Below are 25910 nucleotides of genomic sequence, written 5' to 3' on the forward strand. Positions count from 1 at the left end.
TAAGCTTGATGTCAAAAAATATCATCGGAAACTCATCGATGCCCTCAATTCCTACGCCGTCTTACGCACCACTCTCTTGGTGGTTGGAATCAAACTGCGCCGTCAACGATATGGACCACCTCAGAGTAGTCCTTCTGAACAGCACATCCCATTGAATGATGATGAGTCTCCTCTTGCTTATCAAACGAGGCGTGTTCAGATCACCAGGCCGGGTTCAATTAGCTGAGACAAAGATGGCGATTACCCTAGTTAGGGTTTTCACGTACAAAAAGTCCAGATCCGAAACGAAGCCGGTTACAGGATCAATCGACTACTATAAGAAGGCTTGGTGTCAGATCCCTTCAAAGTGGAGCAACAAGCGTAAGAGACTCCACTGTCTTGGTCTACAGTATTGTCATTTCTGCTTAATTAAAAGGCTTACATTTGATCCTGTGCGCGGCTTACCGAAGTCTTATCCAAGCTGCCCTTTTGTCCGCAGCTTGGCCAAGGAGTGCAAGATGTGATCCAGGTTGAGGACTCACGATGAGCCTGTGGTCTCCGATCCCAGTGTTTACGCCTCCTTAAGTGGGACCTTCCTCGGGCCCGCACCATCACCGTCAATCTGTCCTATGCCTTGTCTTACTCTAGTATGGGAGGTGAGGCTGCTCATCTAAAGTCTTCTCGACCATTTTACCATCTCATCAGGATTGGGTTAATCGCTCCAGCCATGCATAATGCTAAATTAACTCACAGGGGATATTTGCAAGTCACGCCGTCGATCGACTTTACAGGCAAAAATATGAGAGAAAATTGCAAATGATCTGGTCGTTTAGTTTGGGGCGCGCAAGGAATCACGCGAGATCAAGACGATCAGGGAAGGACGCGCAGAGCCGACGCGATGAGCAGCATAGAACCTAGGAACGATCGAAACCCTGTGGGTCCGGATATCCAGTCAGAGCTCCATGGACAGACGTCGTGTGCTGCATCGATGGCGCACGTCCGTCCTCCTAAGATGCTTCTCACAAGCCATGAGAAGGTGTATATTGGCTCCTTGCCCTCGATCATGACATGTTCACGAACATGTCTTGTTGCCAGCCTAAAATAGATCAACCGAGAGAATGAAAGACAACAAAGCTTTGAGCCTGAAGGCATAATCTCGCATACTTTCTGTACTTCAGAAAGAGGTTGGGAACTTCGGAGATCGGATATCTCCGATGAAGACTTAAATATGACATCATTCTAATAAAGCATTAAATGTATTACCACAGTCTGATTATTTTGGATACAATCATCCCAGGTGTAGCATGATGATGTCTTGGATAGTAGCTCCGTGTTGGTAGCGAAAGGTGAGACGAACTAGAATATGTCAGTGTGTTTGATATCCAACTAGTAAACTTCTTATATCCCTGCAGTGCCCGTGTATATATACATCTGTTCCGCCTTCTCCATCTTACCCTGGCTAGCATAGAGATTGCCGAGATTGTTGACTGTGTTCAGTGTTAATGTGTTCCCTTCCCCACGCCTTTTCCTTTCCTTGGAGAGCTCGTACGTACATGGGAAAGTTACGTAATTGGTACACACTTCAGAATCTATCTCAGGAGAAGAAGCTAACTAACTACTGCACAGAGTGCAGTCACATGATGCCAAGGATTTGGCTGTACGCGTATGGCCAATTCCAACAGAAATCAGTTGTAGCCTTAGTATCAGGGTTATTTATTAACTAATTTATTTCAAATGCTGAATGTACTGCTCTGAATGTACCTCTCTGAAGATTTTCCGCACAATATCTTACTTTAGTTACCGATCAATCAATAGGTTGCTTTCAACTCACATTATTGGTGTCTTTCATCCTTAATTACCCCCTGCAGGAGATGTGAACGAGTCTATCACCCAGTACTAGAGCGCTCACAAGGACTGGCAAATGAGAATGGAGCACGTCGCTCTACCCTCGAATAATTTTCATCCACCTTTAGTCATACCCTTCATATGTGACAATGGTGCTCTTGAGTATGATCATAAAGGATTCCTCGACTTTCCTAAACGTATAGGTGTCGTCCCTGAAGACATTATGCAAGGCAAATTCCACGGACTGAGCCACCTTGATGCCTTGAGTTTCTTTCAGTCGTGGTGCTTCTTTGGGTTGCTCTTCGAATTTCTAACCATTGTCGGTCGGGTTTTCACGATCGAAGATTTTCTGCAGCGAGAACCGTCGGCAGTGAGTGCAGGCCTAACAGGTCGCATCATTTCTACAAAGAAGTTGCCGGTACTATTTCGCGAGCTGGAAGAGGAATCACGAACATTGGATATTGCTGAGAAGGTCAAACGATTTGACACCATCTGTGAGCGTCTTCAGGTCGCTGCAGAATTCACTTATCTTAGCAGCAGTTACGAAATCGATGTAGATGGGCGACATTTCTTCTCCGATGACTCGATTAATTGGGCAACAGCTTCATCGCCGGGGAATTTGGTGCATCTTTCCATTGTGGCGCTAGGCGAGCTTCTCGAATCCATAACCGCTACTTTGTATAAGACCAGACGCTCCACTTACAGGGGCTACCGTCACAGAGGCCCAAGTACATTTATAGAGTCTCGTATGTTACAGGCAGGGTGGTGCCCAAGCCAGGCCAGGGCGCTCTACGATCAAGACACAGGGCTTACTTTCATGTATTACTTGAGCTCTATGAACATCCACGCTTTGGGTTGGAATCATGATGGGTGTGGAGACAGCTTTCGCTGCCAATTTGACACGCTGGACTTGCAGAAATACCAAACAAAACATTCTTTGGAATGCCAGCCCATAGGTACGTCTGATGCCGCTGCCTCTGCTCTTTGACAATCCATCAGCCATTCAAAGTGAAACATTTTCTCAACCGATTGAGTGACGCCACGTTAACGTGCGCAATTGATGACTAGGAGGGAATAATTGTCGATTCATCACCCCAGAATCGACTTGGTCACCTCGCATTTCTGGCATTGTACGAAGATATCAGACACCGCTGATCAAGGTACATGAGCATGGTGTTGATAGAACGGTGCAGATCTGCGTAAAAGCAGCCGAGATAAATCTTGCGCAGCCTAGGAAATATATCGGGAGTCAACTTGTTGATAAGTGCGCTACTATCATCGGGTTACGAACTGGCTCTTGGTGGCTCAACGTGATCGAGACCCGCTACGTCTGTATCTCCCATGTTTGGGCTGAGTAAGTACACGAATTGGTATCTGTTAACAAGGCTTTGCTGATCAATCAAGCGGATTGGGAAATCCACGAGAGAACAGTATTCCCGCGTGTCAACTTATGCGCTTACAGCGTATGGTCAACGAGCTTTACCCCCAAGAGGAGAGGCCCGTGCCATTTTGGCTTGACACCTTGTGTGTCCCAATACGCAGACGCTTCCGGAGAATGGCCATAGTTAACATGGCTCAGATTTACAGGCGGGCGGATAAGGTTCTGGTGTTGGACTCTTCACTTCTCCAGGCTTCTACCACAGCCTCTCCGCCCCTTGAACTACACGTTCGTCTAATGACATCACGTTGGAGCCGGCGATTGTGGACTTTGCACGAGGCAATCCTGGCTGAGCAGCTCTATTACCAATTCGCGGATCGCGCGCTTACCCGTGGTCAGCTTTGTGATATTTGGCTGAAGTCCCTGCTCAGCTGTCGCCAACCTGATTCCTCTGGTAGCTGCGAGGTATCGGATCAGCTGACCCCCATCCGCGATGAGACTCGTAAGGTAGGGCTCCGCATCTTGTTCTCGGACCCTGTTGCGCGGCAGGCATTTAACTGGTTGTTTCAGCTGGAACGATTCACAGGAATGCGTAAAAATGCAGACGCAGCGTTCATGCGGGTTGCATTGAATGCTTTGTTCTGGCGTACTACTAGCTGGCCCGGCGACGAAGCCATCTGTTTGGCCGGCCTTCTTGACCTAGAACTAGGGCAACGCGAGTTACTCGCCAAAACGGATGCAGCCGACAGTTTGAAGATCCTATTCATGTCGCTTGATTCAGTCCCATTGGACATACTATTCGCCAACCTGCCTAGGTCACACGACTTGGGCTTTTCCTGGATCCCCTCAACTATCCTGGGCAGAGGTCGTGATGCGTTCATGACAAGCTTGCGCCCTGCTTACCCAACGCCCGAAGGACTTCGCTTCACATCCCCCGGCTTTCGTCTACGGGGCAAAGTTGAACCAGTCTTGAATGACAACAGAGTCTATCTGGAATACAACGGTCATTACTACTATATGGTTCCCCGAGCTAAGAAACACGTCTTTGAGTGGAAATATCTTGAATCCTTGGACTTAGCGGTCATTCTTCCAACACCTCTAGTTTATCCCGGCTTTACATTCGCTGCTCTCATTGCGGTTCAGGGGACGGTTGATGATGAGCTACGATGTTTTTACCTGCATCCGATACTGATCTCCAGTCGCGATGACCAAATATCCATTTATATAAATCACCACGGGCCCGTAGTTAGGTGTACAGCTTATCCCGAGGAGCAGGCATGGTGTATACGATGAGGCCTCAAACACCACATCAGTCCAAACCCGCAAGCTGTCAAATCTAGTGAGGTTGCCGCAAAGCTGTTTTTGCATACTGTGTCAGCTGGGTCTGTGGTGGAGTAGCAGGCAGACAACCTCGCTGTGTAGTAGGTAACGAAATGTCCGGTTGGTGATGAGATAGTACGCGCAAGGTTTTGTGCACTCTGTCTGGATTTAATGATTAATAAAACTCTCCTCGATCAGCCCTTACTAGATATCGTTTCGTAGATTTTGACGTACTCTTCCCACACATCTAGCGCTGCTCAATAGTTTACCAAAGTTCTATCTTGGAAGGCAGAAGGCGGTCACTGTTGATAATACTGCTGTTTTCTTCATGGCAACCCCTCCCCTTTGTCCATGTAATAATATCCCTACGAGCCCCAGGTATACTGGTCACACTGAGATTCTACTCACTTCATGACGCTCGGAGCAGGTTGAATGGATAGGGCGGCAACAGGCAGCAAGCCTAGGTGGTAGCGCAGTTTGAAGTAATTCGCAGCCTTGCGATTCAAGCTAAATAGCCCTAGATTAACGTTATTCTGAATCAAATGCTCCTTATCTGAGTCTATTTGGAGCTATTTTGGTAGAGCTATAGCTGTTTGAAATTTGAGAGTTGCCGAACGTGCTGCGCGAAAAACCGTGGGGTGTCTCGGCAAGTGGTAGTGTACGTTACTAGGCGGTACGGGCGTAAAGATAGTCAGAGAGGACAGATAGCTAAAGCTTGGCTGATACAGACGTGTAAGCCACCTTAAATAACCTAAACAGGTCCTTGAGATAAGAGGGTGATAGCAGTAGCTCTAGGGATTAATCCTTATAACGAATTTTCTACGCGCCACTAGAGTTTAGATCGATTGTACTAGTGACGCTCTAAATTTAGCGTATATTGAAAACTTTGGAAGCACGACTCTGTATGACTTGTAGAAATACTTCGCGAGCCCGCCGCTATCTTTCTGGCTCTCACAATTCTTTAGGCTTTAAAACCTCAAAACACTCAACACAATCCCTATCTTGCGAAGCTGGTCACCTCAAGGCCAACGTCAGTGCCAGTGCCCACGGGCCTTTCCCACAGCCTTGACGCCTCTTCCCTCATGTCAGCAGAAGAAAAGGAACCTCTCCTCAACGCTAATCCTACCCTCCAGAAATACTACGCCTCCTTAGAGTCGCGCATTGGATATCGTCTATTCCTCGGTGATACCAGACATTTCGGGTATTACCCAAGTTCTTCATCATGGCCATTCCCGATCAACGGAGCCCTACGCGCAATGGAGGAACAGCTCTTCAACGCGCTAGAATGCCCTCCAGGCTCCCGAGTGCTGGACGCTGGATGTGGCGTAGGACATGTGGCTCTTTACATGGCAAAAGCTGGTGACTATCGCATTGAATGTATCGATGTCGTTGCTCGTCACGTTGCAAAAGCCAAGCGGAACATCTCCAATGCTGGCATGGAGGGTGCGATATCGGCAAGCCTCGGAGACTACCATCATCTCGAAGACTTCTACGACAACTCCTTTGATGGCATCTACACAATGGAAACATTGGTGCATTCGACGAATCCGCTTGGCGTACTGCGGGAATTCTTGCGGCTGTTGAAGCCCGGCGGACGCATAGCGTTGAACGAGTACGACCATGACGACTTAGGAAAGGCCCCCAAAGACCTGGCAGATACAATGAAGAAGGTCAACAAGTACGCCGCTATGCCAGCGAATGCCTCGTTTGATAGAGACGTTCTGAAGGAGCTATTGCAGGAAGCTGGCTTTGAGGACGTACAACTAAGGGATCTATCGGAGCATATTGTGCCCATGTTGTGGCTCTTCTATCTCCTGGCACTAGTGCCCTATATTTTGTTGAAGCTGCTAGGGATAGAGCATCGCTTCGTGAACACCATGGCAGGCGTGGAGTCATATAGGGGCCGACACCTCTGGAGGTACATCCAAGTCCCCGGCAGAAAGCGATCATGATCCACATGGGACGCCTCGAACCCCATCCAACAAATCCCTGATTCAGGTTTTTATTGGAGCGGCTTTGCCGATGCCCTGCCCAGCCTGGCCCCCAAACTTGCTTCTATGTTACGTCAATTGGGGGCCTTGTCCTGAAGGCCTTGGCATCGTGTAAATGTGGCTGGCACTTTATCTACAGACTCTCCTCCTTTCCAGACATCTGATGGACTTGTCTTCTAGACTTGAATCACTACTGTACTACAAGAGCGTAATCAGAATCATTTGCTAAGGAGGCGCAACCGACACCAGATCGCCCAATGAATGATACGTCCTGTTGCGGAAATGTTTGCCCGCGCTCGACGACAGATTCAGTTGATAGTCGTCAGGGCTGGACGTCTTCTCCAGATTGCCGAGGAACAATTGACATTATCTGGAACTGTCTGCTGACCATGTTCCTTTGCTGTTGGTCAACGATGGTGGTAAATGTGCCGAACCCACGGTCAACGAACTCCCAGATTCTCATGCGAAAGCTATACCTCGTTGCGCTTTGCGTCATAGCACCCGAGATCATCTTTCAGGCGGTCCTAGGACAATGGCTCTCATCGCATCGTTCAGTCAAGCTCTTTTGTGAGGCTGGCCACCCGGATTGGAACATGAGGCATGGCTTCTACGCAGACATGGGCGGCTTTCATTTGCAATGCCCTGATTGGAAGTCATTTCCAGTCGATGCGAAACAGCTTCACTATCTTGTCGTGCACAAGTATGTGGAGTATCCCCAGCTGCAGGACAGCCACATCCAGGACAAGAACAAAGTTGACGGGATGCTTCGGTTGATCACATTCATCCAGGCGCTGTGGTTCATCGCCAATGTCATTGGTCGTGCATCTCAAGGCCTTGCAATCACTGTCCTTGAGCTTAGCACTTCGGCCTTCGTCATTTTCAGCGTTGCTACCGCTATATGCTGGATGCGGAAGCCTGCAGATGTGCAGCAACCTGACTATATTATTACAGACAAGAAGATCACAGAGATATTGCTAGAAGCTGGAGAGCCGGCCGCAGGTGTGTATTACAACACACCACTTGATTTCGTGAGTCGGAGGGAATGGTGGTGGACGATCTTATGGGCACACGGATTAAATTACCTTCGGAAGTTGCACATCGCGGCACCTCCAAGGAAAAGGCCGATTGGTCGGTTCGAAAACACCGTTTTCCCTTGTATTGGGACACTGCCATACCTGCTCTTCGTCGTCTTAAGTTTGGATTACCTTGGTGTCTTTGTTGCGGGGTGGAATTTCCGCTTTGCGACACGAAGAGAGAGCGTGCTCTGGCGCGCAGCTACACTTACCGCTCTGTCGAGCGCGCTTGGAGTGGCCATTTTCGTGGCTAGCTGCTTTCACTGGCACTCTGTGTTGCGACGCAAGCTCAGATCGAGAAGTACTTCGTTTGAAGAGGCCGGAAAGGAGCAACCGAGCATAACGTCTGGGCCGGCCGCCATCAGGAAGGGCCGAAGTAGAATCAGCACCATCGCAGCGTACCTGAAGAACAACTCCGTTCTCAAGGATCCGGCCTTGGACGCCCCGGTAGAAGCCATCCTCGTCACGTGGTTTCTTGGGTTCTTCTACATCTCTGCACGCGCGTACATTATTGTTGCTGACTTCTGGGCCCTCCGTTCCCTGCCACGCTCTGCATATCAAGATGTCAGCTGGTCGGCAATCTGGCCCCATATCTGAGGGACGTCTGGATAGTATCAGGGGACATCCGGTGTGTTAGCACCTTCTCTGGTTAGAAGTTTGCCTCATGCGGAATACATTTGAACTAGCCATCAAAACCTTTAACCCTGAACGCCCTTTCACGTGGACAATCTATAGACACTCGATGGCTGTCTTTCAGCCCCCGGAAGCAACGATGAAATTCAGTCTTCACTCCGCTTCCGAGCAAATCCAGATCTATCCAAAAATTTCCCAATCCCCATTTGGCCAAGCTTTGCTCCTATCTTCCCACTTCAGCGAAAACCTCGCGGAATCATCCATTCCCAACACCCCTAACGTAAGTCACGTCCCCGAACAGCGGGTGGAGCGCCTTTCGGCGCCTCTCAATCACAATAGTACTACTACACTTATCCTTAATCGCCAGCTGGAAGCCCTGCTACAGCCACTCGGTTTCGGTTTCGGTTTCGGCTGAAATAACAACAGGCGGCAAAAGACACGAGGAGATAGAACTGATTAGAGTACAACTCCGGGGGCGTTGGTGTGCCGAATGCCGTGTCTTGGTCCGGACGAGCCTTGCTCACTTACGTTCACAGAAGTATCAAGGTAAGCCTGCAACCTTGCAATCGGCTCACTAACTTGATTAGTTATGATCATATATCACCTCTCATTTCATATCGCTTCACTCTGACTCCTGGCTCTACTTCCCGGAAGAACGAGTCTGGTCCTAAAAGTTTACATACGTAGGGGAACAGATACATATACACACACGTAGACGGGGGGTCAGCGAGGGAAATTACTTTTACCAACTGTACGGGGTACTTAGCGAGCAAAGCCTCGAAGCACGCACTTCAAGCCGCTCGATTTAGAAGCCAATGCCCACTAACTTATCACACAGTACTGGCCCATGGTTCCGCAAACAGGGGTGAGTATGAGTAAGTAGTTCGATCACACAAAATCAAGCCTGTATTTCATTGCAACCATTCACATATTGATGAATCCGTTGCATCTTTCTGGCATGTTTACCACGTGAGCACGAGATGAGCTAAGTTAGATCTGATCTACGCCAGTGCCGGATGGATAGCTAGGATTGCGATGGGGCTGACATGCTGCGAGGGCTGGTTGTGGCAAAGGATAAGTGAGGCCGCCGCCTGCTTGGACGTCGTGTCTCGTGTGTCTTGTATCTTGGTGATGAGCAACACCGTATCTAGGCGATCTGCCAGTCGGCTGGCTCTGAAGCAAGAGCGGAGGAATGGATATTCGGTGTTGGGGGTTCGAGATGCTGATGAAAGTGAGTTAAGTTATTGTAGGATTTTTTCTCCCATGAAGCCCGCATTTCTAGCCTCTATTTAGAACTTGCAAGCTGTGATCCCATCTTGTCTACTGCTAGTATTTCTTGTTTTGTTCCAACCAAGCAAAGTGGCCCGAGGGCGCCTTCGAAGAGCTGTCATGCTCAAGCAGAACCCCTGCACGCTGATCTTGCCTTCATTAACACCCCTCACCCAGATGGTTTTCGTCCATCCAGCTCGATCACAGGGAGATGTTCCTGACACCATTAGTCAGCTCTCCGTTGACGTGGATCTCTCCATTGACCAGTCCCTTCCCGTTCAAGCATCGATCGGTGACTTGGTCCAGCAAGCCGCAGCTCGCGGCCACCAAGCCGAGATATGGCGGACTGGGCTTCAACACCCTCGACAGATATTCCGGGTGGAATTGGACGCCCACGAACCAAGGATGGTCCTTCAGTTCCACAATCTCCATTCGAACTCCTTTATCATCCTTGCCGATGAAGTTCAATCCTTTGCCTGACAGTTGTTCAATGTAATCTGGATTCACCTCATATCGATGTCGATGCCTCTCGTCAACATGGTCGGCATTGTTGTAGAGCTTTCGTAACCGAGACCATTCGCTGTCCTTCTGAAACAGAGTTGGCCGCAGACCCAGTCTCATATTTCCGCCCATTGTCTTCTTATCAATCTCGGGCATGAAGATGACTACCGGCTTCTCAGCCTGTGCATCGAACTCAATAGAGCCTGCACCAGGGATGCCGCAGACATTCCTAGCATACTCGACGACAGCAAGCTGCATTCCCAGGCAGATACCAAGGTACGGCTTTGGCTTCGTTCGCGCCCAATTTGCTGCAGCAACCATGCCCTCTGTGCCTCTGTGACCAAATCCACCAGGAACAAGTACCCCGTCAGCCGTGCAAAGCTCATGCCAGGCTTTGTGATACAGCTCTGGTGAAGTTTCCACCGTCTGTTTCTCCAGATGTGAGGCATCCACCCACCTCAGATTCAGCTTTCTCGCACAGGCCATGGCGCTGTGCTCGAGGGATTTTATCACGGACAGATAGCTGTCGTGGAGGTTGGTGTACTTTCCCACAAGGGCGATAGTCACTTTCTCCGTCTCCAGAAATCGGTCTTGAGAGGTCGTGAGGGCTTTCCATTGATGCCAGATCGATTGACCTGAGGCCAATAATGATGGTGAGATGGTGTAGGTGTCAAGTCGTAAGATGGTGGTGAGATTTTCAATAAGGCCCTGTCGTTCGAGCAACATGGGAACATGGTAAGTAGAGGAGACATCGTGTACGGCGATCACTTGCGAAGGCTCAACCTGACAGAACATTGCAATCTTGGAGATTGTCGATTGGCTCAAGGGCTCCTGACACCGGCAAGCGATCTGAGAGCTGTCAGGATTGAGTACCGAAAATAGAAGAATTCTTTACCAAATCTGGGGTCAGACCAGCTGACCGAACATCCTTGATAGCTTGTTGTGTAGGCTTGGACTTTTGCTCCCTGCTTACCACCGGAACAAGCGAAACGTGAATCTGTAGGAAATTGTCCTTTCCCGCTCTTCTGCGCAGTTGCCGCATGGCTTCAATAAAGGGTCCACTCTCGATGTCGCCCACAGTCCCACCGAGCTCAATTATGCATACATCCGGCTGCTCGTTCGTGTCATCCACAGGTATCTTTGCGACGCGTTCTATCCAGTCTTGGATTGCGTTTGTAAGGTGCGGGACGACCTGCACGGTCTGTCCAAGATAGTCTCCCCTTCGCTCTCGCTCAATAACATGCTGATAGATCTTGCCAGTAGTGATATTATTCTCGCGCGTCAGGGTTATGTTTAGGTAGCGCTCGTAGTTTCCAAGATCCAGGTCGACTTCTCCACCATCGTCCAGCACAAAGACTTCACCATGCCTGATCGAGGTCAGAGACGTTCAATGCCATTTGTTCTGGATGGTCGCACATACTCGGTGGGCGCCATAGTCCCTGCATCAACATTCATGTAAGGATCGACCTTGATCGAGGAGACGTGCAGACATTGTCAGCGCAGGCAAGCGCAGACAGCGGATGGCCACATATCTTGAGTCCTACGGTCTTCAGCAGCAGGCCAGTAGAAGAGGCTGCATCGCATCGTCAGCGCCGTACATCCAATGGTCCGCAGAAATATCGTACCAATAACGCCTTTCCCAATGCCGCTGATGACACCTGCCTACTGTCAGCTGTAGTCTTCATACCCCAAGCCATGTACATACCTCCGGACACCAGAACGTACTTCATGATGGGCAACAATGCTTTGCTTGTGAATGTGGGGTGCCGCTCCTGGCTTTGGCCAGGCGGGGAAGGGATCCTGGTAAAACTTGGGCGAGATAGATATGCACTTGTGTATCCAATTTTTATTTTCGCGCTAAAACCCAACACGGACGCGTGTGGGGAAGTGCTTGCATATGATAATGACAACGATAATGACAATAACAATGACAATGACAATGACAATGACAATGATAATGACAATGACAATGACCACCCACGTTCAATTGTATTCGTGTCTTCGGAGCAGTGCCTGCTCAGAGGCTGAAAACCCCCGTAGCCGAAAACACCCTATGCTACGATAGACGATAGACGACAAGTATATGGTAGAAGACACTTGACAATTGATTGCAGCATTTTGCCTTAATCCAACCTGGCCTTCAAGGACTTCACCTCTGCTAACAAGTCAGCAATAGCCTGTCCCTGCGACGCCATTTGCCGACTTTGTTGCGCCATCATCGAATTCATGTTCTTGACTTCGCGTTCAAGGGCTTCTACCCCACTGATGGATGAGCCAACGGCGGGAGTAGTTGGTGTCGCAGTATCCGAGCGTAAAGCAGCAATTTTTGAAGAGGAAATGTCGCTCGGCTGATGAATGTCAGTGTCCTTGACCATGGATTCACCATCAGCTAGTACATACCTCATCCAATATACTAGGGCCGGGACCTTTCTGTGTCTCCTCTTTTGCCTTCCACAACTCCGAAGTGGTTTCTTTGACCTCTTCGGGTTTTAAGTCTTCCGGAGCAGTCTTCACTGCCGCTCTCTCAATCGGCTTTTGCACCTCTTCAAAGCTCGATTCATCGCTAGACGCTTCTTTGTCATGATCTTGGTCGGCGTATTTGTCTGCCATGGCCATCATCGAACCACCTTGTTCCTTCATTGAAACTGGAGGAGCACGTGAAGCCCCAAGACGGGGCTCTTCTTGGGATGGCTGTGGTTGTGGTTGTGGTTCTGGTTCTGGTTCCTTCTTATCTGGCTCAGGTCCCTTGACGGGCGCTGGCATGTCACCCATAGGCTTTGGCTCCGCAGGAACTTCTTTCATCCCTCCGCCCTCGTAAATGGTCTCCATGTCGATCTTTGGTGGAAGGGCTGTCTTGCCGCCAAACCACTCTCCGCTCGACATTGCGGGCTTTAGGCCAACCGTAGGCGGGTAGATATCTTCCTGAAAGGTTTCGGCTCTCCGAGGGACGATGAATGAGATGGGCTCAATATAGGAGTCATTGACTGTCTTGTACGCTCGCATCACCTCGTTGTCGTGCATGTTGACACCACGCTTTGGCAAAAAGGCAATGCCTCTCTGTGGATCAGCCGATTTATACTCTGACAAGTACTCGAGTTTGTCATTCTGGTATTCGTAGTAACGTATATTGCCGTCGCCCTTTCCGGCCAGATAAAGACACTGAGTTCCATCATCCCAGAACGGGATGCAGACACCTGATATGGAATCTAGCATCTCAAAGCCACCTATAGGTTCGCGTGGTGCCTTGATATCCCATAATGCTAACTGCCTGTCTGACATGCGGCTGAAGCCGGTCGTTGCTATCCGATCGTGCTCGCCCATCCACACAGCTCTGCTGTTTTTGGCACCGGCGTGGCCTTGTACTTCTTGCGCGGGCTTCTGTTGTCGCACATCCCACACCCGCAGCTTCTTGTCGCGGGAGGTAGTCACAAGCATAGAGCCATCAGGGCTCCAGCAAAGTGATTGTATAATGTCGCCCAGCTTTAGACTGAGCTTGGCCGAGCCGGCTTCAATGTCCCAGATCTTTATCGTAAAATCTCCTGATGCAGAAGCGAGAACGTTCTCGGCAGCAGGGTTGAATAGAACATGGCCAACTTTCCTGTACGATGCCATGAGCGAGGGAGCACCAGAAAAGCTGCGACCACCTACTTGGGATGCCCGCTCAGCTTTCCAACAGGCGCAACGTCCTTGACATCATCGGCAGGTACATCACTATGGAGTGTGAAGCCTTCCGGCACTCTCCACAGAAACACCTTCGCGAGTAAGCATATGTGTCAAGGTGGACGAGGTGTAATGGGAGTCACCTTGCCATCATCCGACCCCGAACATATCAGCGAGTCATTGAAAGGGTTCCTGTGCCATTCAATACTTGTGCCGTGAGGAGGTCAAGTGAAGTCTACCAATCTGTGTCCAGCACAACGGCCGTGTGACCCCTGAAGAGTGGTATTCGTTCTGGCAACCTCCCTCTTTCACTTGTAGGTATCACGGCAAATGCGCCTCCTCCGCTGGCCTCCCAGTTGACCGCAATGTACTCCGGGTTGGCCTAGCAGCCCAGTCAACAACAATGCTTCCCTGTTCGCTGGTAGTCTTTACCTTGACCAAGTTTGTATCCCAGGCATTCTTCGAGATTCTGAGGTTGTCGTAGCATTGTTCCTTTCGCGCAGGGCGTCCAAAGACATGTCCTATGAGAAATGTCAGCAGGCACGTGGGATGGCCAGGATCTCGAAACGCACGATACTTTGATGAACGCACGAATCGACCAGCCATCCTGCACCCCGGCCACCTTCGCTAGTTTTGGCCTAACACATGTATAGATATACTTTGATATCAAGAGATAAGAATGTATACGACCGGCTAAAAGCTTTTCGTCTTTTGCTGAAGATTGTTCCTGGTACACATTTTATGAGCTTGGACGTCCGATGGCCCTAGATTGACGCGGAGGAATGGCTTGGCAGCACAAGAAGACACTTGATAACGAGATAACGCCGTGCCTCTGACAGTCCAGAGGTCCAGTCTACTAGACCTTAAAATAATAAAATGTCTGCTAAATTACTAAGGACCAATACTGCGTCATTTTCAAAGCCCTTCTCCCAGTAAGGACTAGAGGTTAACGGCATCTCAACAGCAGGGCTGGTCAAACGTACTCGGGACATGCTCTTGTATTGTTCAACAGATAGTGCACGTTGAAGTCAGTTTTATTAGAGAAATTTGATTTGCTCGCCGTTGTTAGAGCTTTGAATCTAAATTGCTGATATCGATACTTGTTCAGTCTGCACCGTACAAGACAGAAGAAGAAAAAATCCCACATCGAATTGGCAGTAAATAAGCGAATGTTCTTTGTCTGCCGCATCGTCTCCGCTGCCACCACCTCCACCTCCAACTCTGTCTGCTTCATAACACACTTTTGTCGCTATAGATCAGAGTCTATGGGAGAATACTGCAGAATCTGCGGCAGACGGTTCCACCAACGGGAGAGTTCAGAGCATCTGCAACAAGGAAACATGCAACTCTGAAAAGAGTTATAGGAACGATGGCACAGAAAGCTATCAAGTCACGGGCACCTGCATCGCAGGCATTGTAGCATGGCTCCCGGGGTGGAAATTGAGGTTGTGGCAATCCAGCATTGGCAAGCATGGGCGTGACATCGCTCAGAAATGCAAGGACATCCACTTCGACACCAGACGGCGCTTCAATTGGAGGTGCTGGTACACCAGGCACTGGTACTCCGGGCACACCAGGCGTTAGTACTCTAGGTATTGTAGGCACTGGTATTCTGGGCACACTAGGCGCTGATACTCTAGGTACTGTAGGCACTGGTACTCTGGGCATATTAGGCGTTAATATTCTAGGTATTGCAGATACTAGTACTCTGGGCATATCAGGCGCTAGTATTCTAGGTATTGTAAGCACTAATATTTCAGGCATATTAAGCGTTAACTATATTAAATATTAGTATTTTAAGTACTCTAGACATTAATACTCTAGATATATTAGATATTAATATTCTAGATATTATAAATATTAGTACTTTGAATATATTAGACACTAGTACTTCAGATATTGTAGATACTAGTACTCTAGGCACACTAAGCGTTAGTACTCCAGATATTGTAAGCATTAGTACTCTAGGCATACTAGGCGCTGGTACTCTAGGTATTCTAGGCACTAGTACTTTAGACATACCAGGCGCTAGTATTCTAGATACTTTAGGCACTAGTACTCCGGGTACACTGGACGCTAGTATTCCAAGTACTTTAGGCATCAGTACTCTGGGTATATTAAGCGCTAGTACTCTAGATATTACAAATATTGATATTCTAGACACATTAGACACCGGTACTCTAGATATTGCAAACATTAATACTCTGAGTACACTAGGCACTGATACTTTAGATATTACAGACACTGATACTCTAGGCACACTAAGTGCTAGTATTCTAGGTACTGCAAACACTAGTACTCCAGATACACCAGGCGCTAGTACTCCAGGTATTGCAGGCACTAGTACTCTGGGCACACTAGGCGCTGGTACTCCAGGTACTCCAGGCACTGGTACTCCGGGCACACCAGGCGCTGGTACACCAGGTACTGCAGGCACTCCAGGCACTCCAGGTACTCCAGGTACTCCAGGTACTCCAGGCACATAAGGCACTGTTTCATCTGCAGGTGCTGGTACAGCAAGTGTGGCTGTGGTGAAGATGAGAACGAGGTAAGGGGTGATCTTCATTTTGTCTGAAATTATCAATTAGCCTATTATCTTTCCCGTGCTTTGAAGAACATACCTCGTTCTCGATAATTATCTTGTGGAGTCTGTTAAAACTGGCCTTGTTGCACTGTTCTATAGTCGTGTTAGTCCATAGCTATCCCAGGATATGAGAAGAAGCGCTCACATGATAGTCAAGGAGAGAAGCTGCTGGTTAAATCGATGCAGTTTCGGCGGGAATTAGGCTGACATATATACTTTGATTTACCTCTGACTCTCTTCGCCCTGGTAAGAGACTGTTTTCGAAGAATTTACGCTCTTATTCACCCATTTGATTACATGGAATGGGCTAATGAGAGGAGGGATCCTCTCAGATGTCTGCCACAGGCTGGGAAGTCTTTCAACACGAGGAATATAGTCGCAGCTTGGCCCCACTGCTGGGTCTGTTGTTTGGTGACGCAAGGGCACGTCAAGAAACATTCCAGTCCCTTGCATCGATCTGCGTGAGGCCGTGACAGTTGACAGTGACAAAAAACACGAGGCGAGCTGCCGAAGTCAACTCAGCCTTTCCCGTTGGAAGCGCCGAAGCTAGCTTCTTGTATAGAATCGAGGTTCAGGTTGGATTTCTCCCACCAACCTGTCAAAATGTCCGTCTATCTGCTGGAAACAACGACAAATGGCAAGGTAATACTTCGAAGGTAACATTGACCTTAGCAACCAAGAATAGCGCATAACCTGAAGTTGTTTGATTGCAGTACCACACAAGCGAGATCCACAAACCAAGCGCAAGGACTGAGTGCATTCTTTAGTAAAGGGCATGTCTGGCACTGGAATGAGTAAGTACCTACCTTAGTTTACAGCATATTTAGTTATGCACCACAGAGCTAGCGGGTCCGGAATGCTCAACAGTGTCTTGCCAGTAGGTAACGATTTCCATTCGCATCGCTGTATTACATACCTCAATCCCCTATACATAAATATGAGTATGCAGACTAAGTGTGTAGAGTTCCGTTAGAACTTCGTCATGACTTAGGGTCTGACGCAAGTTATTGAAGAAACGATGTTATAAACTGGTCTTAAAAGTGTGCAGGTCTTATAGACCGATCTCTCTTTTGTAAACAAATTAGTGATAAATAATTCTTTGATAACTAGATTTTTGTACGGTACCCTTCGAATGTAGTAGTTATGTGAATAGGCTATTAGGTCAAAGCAATAACGGACGTCTTGAGCTCAAGCTGCTTAATTCTTTCTCTTGGCGTTAACTTTGCAACGTACTCCGTACATACTAGTGTTGTATCAGACCGCAGGAACATTTATTGGTTGGATTTTCCACGCGAAGCCCCCTGCGTTTCTCCCTGCTTCTGATTGGTCAATTTTCTACTGTAACTTCGCAGCTGATTTCGCAGTGCCGTATGGTGAATTTGTACGTGTATCTGGGCGCGCTGCCCTATTTTGAGAAAGAATAGAGCCGTTTCTTCTACCTGCTTGATAAGTTGAAATATTGGTTAAATTCAGCATATCCGCTGAAGCATGATATGGAGATCTGAACCACCATCGCTTGCGTGAAGTAATACTACGTATATGCCGCAGAATGCTGTGCTATGACATTATGTAGCACACCCTCTCAACATTCATGGCTTGTTTCAAGAGTCAAGATATGAATGTACCACGATCCCCACAAATCACCCGTGTTACCTGATTGAGCGCCTGCAAGCCAATCATGTCATTTCCGGCCCTTAGTTCAAGGACAAGACAACGCATTTTGCAAGGCAAGGGTGTACTGTGCAGAGAATACTATGCATGGATAGGTATGAGCCTTGCTTACGGGTGCCACAACTAAGGTGAATATCGCTCAACCCTGTTACCCTGTTTCATTAGGGGATATATTCCACTACATCGAACAGTACGTTGGAGCGGTAAGTTCATAGGACATGGAGCGTAGCAAAGTACTGGTACTAGAGATGCTGGGGCTTAAGGCCCCATACAGCATATTATTACTGCCATACACCACACCAACAGACAGCTGATCCATCTACCACATCTGGAGTGGTTGTTGATAGATAGATAGATACGTCATCTACCCTCCATTCTCACTATCCAACATATTGAAGTCTTCGGTCTATAGCAAAAGCTCGATGGAAACTTTTGACCTGAGCAGGCGATAAAGCACCGGGTAACCCCCTGAAGCATTGCGCAGCTAAACAGTTTCCAGCCAACCATCGACTTATCTCAAGAACAGAGCCATCAAAGGTTGAAACTTCGAGATCACAAAGAAGAGTCAACAGAAGAGTTAGCGGAAAAGCCGAGGCCGACGCAGAGAGCCCAAAGCCCCATAGAAGCTGCAGGACAAAGCAATGCATGTACCAATCAAAACTGCCTAAGATATGCTGGTGGAATAAAGTGGAAATTCACTTCGCACCAAGCTCTTCCTCCGCCCAACCAGGCAGAGCGCCATGAGATTCGCTTTGCAAGCTCAGACCACCAAAGCCGCTCGTTCCAAAGCCAGTACCGAAAGCAGTACCAAATCCACCAAAGCTACCTTGTGGTGCATGGCCGCCAAATGCTCTGGACGAATGGCTCGATGTCGGCACTGATTGTTGGGCTCCGAAAACTTCCTGTGAAAAAGCTGGTAAACTGACCGCCCGTGAATGAGCACTTCTAGCAGCATTCAGGCCAACATTGCTGGGAGCAAGCAGGCCACCAATAGTGCTCGAAACCCCACCGTTGGAGGAGGATGAGCCTGAGAAAGCGCCACTGATGCTGTTTTGTCTTGGCTGTTGCTGTTGTTGCAACAACATAGTATCGAGGCCAGCATGACCATTGGGCATGTCGCTGTAAAGGGCAGCCTGTTGTGCTGATAGAGCAACCTGTTGTTGCTGCTGCAAAGCTAGAGCGCTCATCGACTCGTTCAGCCCACGCATCTCTTGCTCTTGCTGAGCTGACATTTGGTTCAAATACATGGTTAGAGGATTGTTGCTTCCAGCGTTCAGGATCGCTGATGGAGTTGGTGCCGCAACAGACTGAGACTGTTGACGCTGCATACCGTTCTGCGAATGAGAGCCGGTCGAGCCAGGAGCCGGAGACAGAGCTGATCGTGTAGGACTGGGCTGGGAGCTTTGCGAGAGATTAGTTGAAAAGCCATTCAGCGCCGGAGGAGAACCGGCGCTCTCAAGGCCACCTTGCATTCGCTGTTGCTGCTGGGCAGTCTGTCTTGGAGGATTGCCACATCGATCCTTGCCAAAGTTGATCTTGAAACGCTTGTACTCTTCTCTGCCGCGGATTGCTTCGATGGCCTTGATAGCGTTGGCAATGTTTGTAAAGTTGACGAAGGCGCAGCTCTTCTCCCGCAGGGTATTGACGAGCTCAATCTCGCCATATTCGGAGAAGTCTTGGCGAAGGCGCTCCTCGCTCCAGGTCTCATCCAAGTTGCCAATGTAGACGTTGCGGGAAGCGCCACCACTAACCGCCAAAGCAATTGCTGGGGGAAGGGCACCAGAGTGCTTGCCCCAACCTATTTTTAGACGTCTATTGTGTATCATGAGCCCCTGAAGATTGCTCAGAGCATAAAATGAGGCAGCTGATGTTGGATCAATGAAAGTTACAAAGCAAATATGTTTATCGGGAATATATCGAATGTGGTGGAGAAGGCCTCCTCGAACAACGTTGCAAATCTCTTCAATCGTCGTCTCTGGGTGGATATTGCCCAGGTATACCGTTCTATTTCCCAGATTGTTGACACCACCCGCGGTGGTAGCGACTGCTGCTGCTGCCACTGATTGTTGGGCCAATGCATTTGATATTAGATCTCGATCGGCACCATTGAGCACATGTGCGTAGCCGGGCGCAATTCCAAGATATTGTGCAGCGTTCTGCTGCTGGGTTTTGGAGACATACGCACATCTGTCCTTCCCATAGTATACTCGACGCGGAGCCTGCCACTTGGGCTCCTGAGGAAGCTGAGCAACAGCTTTGACTGCATTGCTCACGGAGAGGAAGTGGACAAAGCCGATGGCTTTCTCTCGGACAAGCTTCACGGTATCTATCGGACCAAACTTACCCAGATCTTCTCGAATCTCTTCTTCTGTAATGTCTTCAGGTAGATTGCCAAGGTAGACATTTCGTGAAGCTCCAGACTGCTGAACGGCAAGCGCCACAGAAGTCGGTACTGGTGATGGCTTACCCCAACCAATTTTGATGTCTTGGCCCTTGATGGAGAGTTTTTTGAGAATCGCATCCGAATGAAAATGTGTTGCAGAGCTGCTATCCATGAAGGAGATAAAGGCACAGTTTTTGTCCGGCAAAAGCCTGACTGACTCGATCTGGCCACTCCGCACATGGCTAAGGATCTCCTCAGCGGGGGTCTCGGGGGGAATATTACCCAGGTAGACTGTCCGGCTAGTACCTGACATGATACCTGGCGTCATGTGCATTGGAGGACTGCCAAAGGCTGGTCCAACTATGCTAGCAAAGCCGCCGTTCGGCGATTGTGCACCACCGAGAAGTTGTTGAGAGGCAAAACTGTCGTGCGTACCCATGTTTTGGTACATTTGAGAGGAGATATGGCTCGTATTAGTCTGGTTTGGGCTGCCAAGTTGATGTTGTTGATGCATTTCATGACTGGCCTGGTTGAAGCGGCCATAACTTGAGAATTGTGGTGAGTTGAAAGCTGACGGACTACCTGGCTGGAATGGACTGCCCAGCAGAAGTTGAGAAGGAAGTAAAGGAGTATAGTTCAAATCGAACGCTGTTCCCGGAGTCTGATCGTTCCCAGAATATGCACCCAAAGCATCCCGAGCAGCGGTATTAATGGATGGGATGTTGACGCGGCGTGGATTGCGTTCACCAAACCCTTGTCCTGCCCAAGTATTCGAATTGTATGCCCCATGTGAAAAGCCCGTATTATCATTATTGAATTTTCCACCCATAAACCGCAGGTTTGAGCCTCCAACCCCTTCCGAGTTCTGCATTCCTAGCATATGAGGTGGTTGGACAGCCTTGTCCCGAACGTGAGGTGAAATGATAGCCGTTGTGACGATGGGGTGTCTGGTGTTTGCGATTACCGGGCTGCTGGAGAACTAGATGCTGAAATGCAACTATTTGCAGACAATAAACAGATTGCAAACACCCCTAAATGGCGCGATTTGACACCTTATATTCGGATCGATGCTGGTGAGAAAAATGGAAGCAAGCTGCCAGAAAGTGATTAAATGGTAAGGTAATGAGCTGGCCAAAATGATTCACAAAGATTGAATGTGCAAAAGGTATTAGTGTAAAAGAATGAGTGAATGAACGGAGAGATGAAAGCAGAACCGAACGAAGGTGTTTGATAGTAATGAAAATGAGGTATGTAGTGATGCAAAGCAGAGAATGGAAGAGACAGCAACAAAATAAGAGCTTGGAGCAGCCTGGCATGCATGCGGAGGTTGTTTCCCCTATCCGCTGGCCCTCAAACCCACATTCCAGGTCAGGAGTTGCTGCAACACTGGCCAGCCAATTTCTAGCATCCGAATTTGCTGACTATCCTAAAACCCTAAATATTCTTGCTTGTGTCGAATGGGGAAATTGGCTAGTTAGTCCGAGCAAGTTTGTTGCCTGACCTGTCCACCGTTCCTACTAGCCGCTCAAAGGTAAAACGTGCCATTATTGTTCCACTTGCCTTCCTGCTGTATTGAAGTTTGACCATCTTTGGTTTTAGTAACAACTGAGCAAGTAGGCTTCGTTGTGCAAAATAGCGAGCAGTGAAGATTAATTGTTCGTAGTTGTAATCTTGTCAGGAGGTTGTAATTGGCTGCAGTCCGGCCTCCCTGGCCTGCCCAGAAGCCCGAATTAGGAACCAGCATCAGCCCAAAACTGGTTCCTGACTAGCGGCTCTGAATAGGATGACCGTTGGAAGTGCATCATCTCAACCGCAGATCGAGCCAGTTCACTCGACCGCGGCTAATGCTGCACAATGTGGTGCAGAGGATGCAGTGCAACGATGGATGGTTGGCCAGGACTGACCAGGTCTCATCCTGCACCCCATACATTAATTCTTTGCATAGCAGGAATAGAGGTAGAAGTTAGACATACGTGCCACTGGCATCGAAGAGTTGCCAGTACCTTAGTTAGTACTACGACTAGTACTTAGGTGCATTGTGACAGCTGAAATAAGGCCTGGGCATGAGTCACATGCTCACCAAACCCGCAATTGTGTTATCGCGATAAACTTCAGTTGTAAAAGCACAACCTCCTCTGATTGCGATCTATCTTCATTACTGAGCAGTGCCTCCGCCACGCGTCTTGAATATGGCGACGTCTTCATCCATCTATATTGACGAGGACGTTGGCCGCGACGATGACGCTGCCTTAGGCACAGAGTCCGCTCCATACAAGACTCTCCTCCATGCTATGATTAAACATGCCCCAAGTGGTGGCAGCATCTCATATCTGACCCGTAAATCACAAACTGGGCCTGTCAGCGAAAATGGTGATCCTGCCGCCCGCCTGGAATGGAAGTCAGCTACGAAATCCGCCCTGAAGAAAGCCACCAATCTCTACGAACAACATGTTCGAAAACAGGCAAAGTCGGCAGATCTGGTCATGAGGGAAAAGCAGGAAGCTGAGAAGCGTCAACAAGTTCTTGAAGAGGCGAAGGCGGTCGTCATCGAGGAGGACAAGTCATTACCAAAACCAGTCAGAATCAGACTTGACGAAACAGATCCTTCTGTGGTTAGGCTAAGAGAAGGAGACGCTCCGGGTACACGAGTCCGGGTGCTGGGAAGAGTACATCGGTTGCGCCAGCAGAAAGATGTCATATTCTTAACACTCACAGACGGATACGGTCAACTGCAATGTGTTCTCACTGGTGATCTCATTCGAACATATGCCGCACTCACTCTGACCCTCGAAACCTCCCTCTCTATCCATGGCGAGATGCGCGTTGTTCCTCCTCAGCAACGTGCGCCTCTTGACCGCGAGCTTCATGCCGACTTCTTCAGCATAATTGGGGTTGCCGCTGGTGACAAGGAAGCCATCACCACTCGTGTTCCAAAAGATGCCGACCCACAGACGCTTTACGATAACCGTCACCTGGTTCTGCGAGGCGATACTGCTGCATCTGTTCTCAAAGTACGGGCAGGCGCTTTGAGAGCGTTCCGACAGACATTCCAGGAAGAACGTCTGCTTGAAGTCACTCCTCCTTGCATGGTGCAGACACAAGTAGAAGGCGGCAGTACTCTTTTCAGCTTCGATTACTACGGACAAACAGCATACTTGACCCAGTCCTCCCAACTCTACCTCGAAACATGTCTTCCTAGCCTTGGCGACGTCTTCTGTGTTGCCCCTTCATTTCGGGCAGAGAAATCCCTTACGCGTCGTCACCTCTCTGAATACACTCACATCGAAGGCGAACTCGACTTTATCACGTTCGCTGACCTACTTGAGCATCTTGAGAAAATCATATGCCGTGTCATTGAGCTTATTTTGCAGGACCCTCAAATGGCTGCCCTAGTGCGAGAGCTCAATCCTGGCTTCAAGCCTCCGTCTCGACCTTTCCGGCGCATGAAATATGCCGATGCCATTGATTGGCTTGTGCAACATAATATTCCTAATGACGACGGTCAACCACATTCATTTGGTGATGACATTGCTGAGGCTGCAGAGCGAAAGATGACTGACATCCTCAACGTACCCATCTTTTTGACACATTTCCCTGTTGAGATCAAGGCATTCTACATGAAGAAAGATGATTCAGATCGACGAGTAACAGAATCCGTGGATGTTCTTATGCCCGGAGTTGGTGAGATCGTTGGTGGTAGTATGCGCATGGAGAACTACGACGAATTGATGGAAGCCTACAAGAGAGAGGGAATTGGTAGTGAGCCATACTACTGGTACACCGACCAGAGGAAATACGGGACAAGCCCGCATGGTGGTTATGGCCTGGGGCTAGAAAGGTTTCTGGCATGGATGTGTGGCAGGTACACCGTCAGAGAGTGTTGTCTCTATCCAAGATTCACGGGCAGATGCACGCCATGAGAGGGATCAATGTTGGCGTTCGAAAGATGAGCAGGGAGAATCTCTGTTGGGTGAGTAGATGCTTTAGACTACGGAGTAGATCATGTGCCAATTGGTTGTCCATCCTGACATCCACTTTCGTAAATCAGGTACAGGACTAAGCTCCAGGATTTTCACCCTCAAACGTAATAGAATCAGAGTAGTAAGAGGCTGGAGCATAATCAGCTTGGGAAATTTATTTTGGAAATTGTTGGTCCGGCGACGGTAATAGTATTGTCTCAATCACAATCCCATGACCCCCAACCTGTCCGCTACGGGCCTGCCTACCCAGCGTTCCGGAGACCAGGAGACCCCACTTACGATCCTCTCCACAAGATTGTTCCTCTCTGCCACATTCTGCGCCTCAGACATCCTTGTTATCGATGCATCCACGCTTCTGCGTTATCAATCGTTTTTGGCGCGCACGATAGGCTGACACAGAGTTCAGAAACGTGTCAAGAGCCGCAAATCAGCTTCCCGTCCCAGTCAGGCTGGAACATCAGCCACAAGCGTACCAGATGGCTGGAAACTGTCACAGTAATGATGTTGGAAGTCTTCCCAACTTTCATGGATTCTTACTAAACGATCGATATTCCTGCTGGTAAGAGAGTAGGTACCAGGCTTTCCCTTCGAGGGATTACATGTTTTGGCATGGCTCATGCTGAAGTCCTTGCAACCATGTATGTTTTACCTCCGACACGAGGCAATTTAACAACAAGTATATAAAGGTTGAGGGAATCCTCGATATCAATACTCATCACCATCCCCAAAACGATCATTACCATTCTCTAGACCTTCCTTTATCGTTTTCACAGGCTTCAAATTCTTCTGCACTATCAAGCAATTCAGAAAAATAACCATAACATCAACAACAACAATCAATCCAATATGCAATTCACCGCTGCTATCATTACCGCCATCCTGGCCATCACCGTCACCGCCCTTCCTCAAGCTCCTGGTCAAGGAGCTCCCGATGCTGCTGCCATCGCCGCACTCGTCCCTGACTTCGGTGTCCAAGCCGGCCAAGGGGATGACGGTGCAGGCAACTGCGTCACCCCCGTTGCACCCGCTAAGATCCCCTGCACCTGCCCACCTCCAAGGGGCGATTATCTGTCCCAGCTGACCGCCGCCGTCCAAGCTGGAAATACCTTCGGGTTGCCAGCACCATTTCCTACTGGCTCAGACACCGCATCCCAGACCACCAGACTGCAGACTATGTTGTCTGTGATGCAAAACTTCAATGGTGCAAAGGGCAAGGGATGTCCCGCTATCTCGACTACCTTTAAGCAGACTTTGGATGGTTTGAGCCGCGCTGCTTAGGTAAAATACGCTATTCAGACCAGCTCACGCTCTTTCTCGATATACAACTGCACAACAGTGTGTATACATTTACACGCTCTTTTCCAATACGCACCCTTTCTCAAAATGTCTTCCATGATCGGAACGCACAAAGTAGAAGAAGGCTTGGAGCTGCTCAGGTAGCACTCTTGATATGCTGTGTCATGCATCGCACGGTGTTTTGTCTTGCAAGCCTTGGAATCTTTGTTGGCTTGATTAGCCCCCTTGTCTTCGGAGGGGAAAAAGATCAAGTACCAATATACATACATTCACTGAATTATCACCATTGCACCATATCATCCTTGTGCTGTATTGTGCTGTATTGTGCTGTATTGTGCTGTGCTGTG

At 48.9% G+C, this 25910-nt stretch overlaps 7 protein-coding genes across 7 annotated transcripts; 4 read left to right on the forward strand and 3 right to left on the reverse strand.

Moving 5' to 3' along the window:
* Positions 1-1906: 1906 nt before the first annotated feature.
* EPUS_05201 (uncharacterized protein) lies at positions 1907-6474 on the forward strand (the record flags this gene model as incomplete). Its single annotated transcript, XM_007805758.1, has 4 exons — positions 1907-2780; positions 2893-3178; positions 3229-4351; positions 5488-6474. The coding sequence occupies 4 exons, from the start codon at positions 1907-1909 to the stop codon at positions 6472-6474; spliced, it is 3270 nt and encodes a 1089-aa protein (XP_007803949.1).
* A 452-nt stretch (positions 6475-6926) lies between these two features.
* On the forward strand, positions 6927-8183 carry EPUS_05202 (uncharacterized protein; the record flags this gene model as incomplete). Its single annotated transcript, XM_007805759.1, has 1 exon — positions 6927-8183. One exon carries the CDS (start codon positions 6927-6929, stop codon positions 8181-8183), a length of 1257 nt encoding a protein of 418 aa, XP_007803950.1.
* A 1506-nt stretch (positions 8184-9689) lies between these two features.
* EPUS_05203 (CTP synthase) lies at positions 9690-11719 on the reverse strand (the record flags this gene model as incomplete). Its single annotated transcript, XM_007805760.1, has 6 exons — positions 9690-10838; positions 10885-11356; positions 11410-11456; positions 11534-11562; positions 11615-11647; positions 11695-11719. 6 exons carry the CDS (start codon positions 11717-11719, stop codon positions 9690-9692), a joined length of 1755 nt encoding a protein of 584 aa, XP_007803951.1.
* A 393-nt stretch (positions 11720-12112) lies between these two features.
* EPUS_05204 (uncharacterized protein) lies at positions 12113-14255 on the reverse strand (the record flags this gene model as incomplete). The annotated part of the gene is made up of 7 exons (XM_007805761.1): positions 12113-12337; positions 12390-13587; positions 13638-13741; positions 13793-13841; positions 13889-14031; positions 14082-14170; positions 14222-14255. The coding sequence occupies 7 exons, from the start codon at positions 14253-14255 to the stop codon at positions 12113-12115; spliced, it is 1842 nt and encodes a 613-aa protein (XP_007803952.1).
* Positions 14256-18599: 4344 nt separating this feature from the next.
* On the reverse strand, positions 18600-21167 carry EPUS_05205 (uncharacterized protein; the record flags this gene model as incomplete). Its single annotated transcript, XM_007805762.1, has 1 exon — positions 18600-21167. The coding sequence occupies one exon, from the start codon at positions 21165-21167 to the stop codon at positions 18600-18602; it is 2568 nt and encodes an 855-aa protein (XP_007803953.1).
* A 1309-nt stretch (positions 21168-22476) lies between these two features.
* EPUS_05206 (uncharacterized protein) lies at positions 22477-24207 on the forward strand (the record flags this gene model as incomplete). The annotated part of the gene is made up of 1 exon (XM_007805763.1): positions 22477-24207. The coding sequence occupies one exon, from the start codon at positions 22477-22479 to the stop codon at positions 24205-24207; it is 1731 nt and encodes a 576-aa protein (XP_007803954.1).
* Positions 24208-25113: 906 nt separating this feature from the next.
* EPUS_05207 (uncharacterized protein) lies at positions 25114-25545 on the forward strand (the record flags this gene model as incomplete). The annotated part of the gene is made up of 1 exon (XM_007805764.1): positions 25114-25545. The coding sequence occupies one exon, from the start codon at positions 25114-25116 to the stop codon at positions 25543-25545; it is 432 nt and encodes a 143-aa protein (XP_007803955.1).
* Between the last annotated feature and the right edge of the window lie 365 nt (positions 25546-25910).

The sequence above is a fragment of the Endocarpon pusillum genome (assembly GCF_000464535.1).
Source record: "Endocarpon pusillum Z07020 unplaced genomic scaffold scaffold4522, whole genome shotgun sequence".
NCBI classification, from domain to species: domain Eukaryota; kingdom Fungi; phylum Ascomycota; class Eurotiomycetes; order Verrucariales; family Verrucariaceae; genus Endocarpon; species Endocarpon pusillum.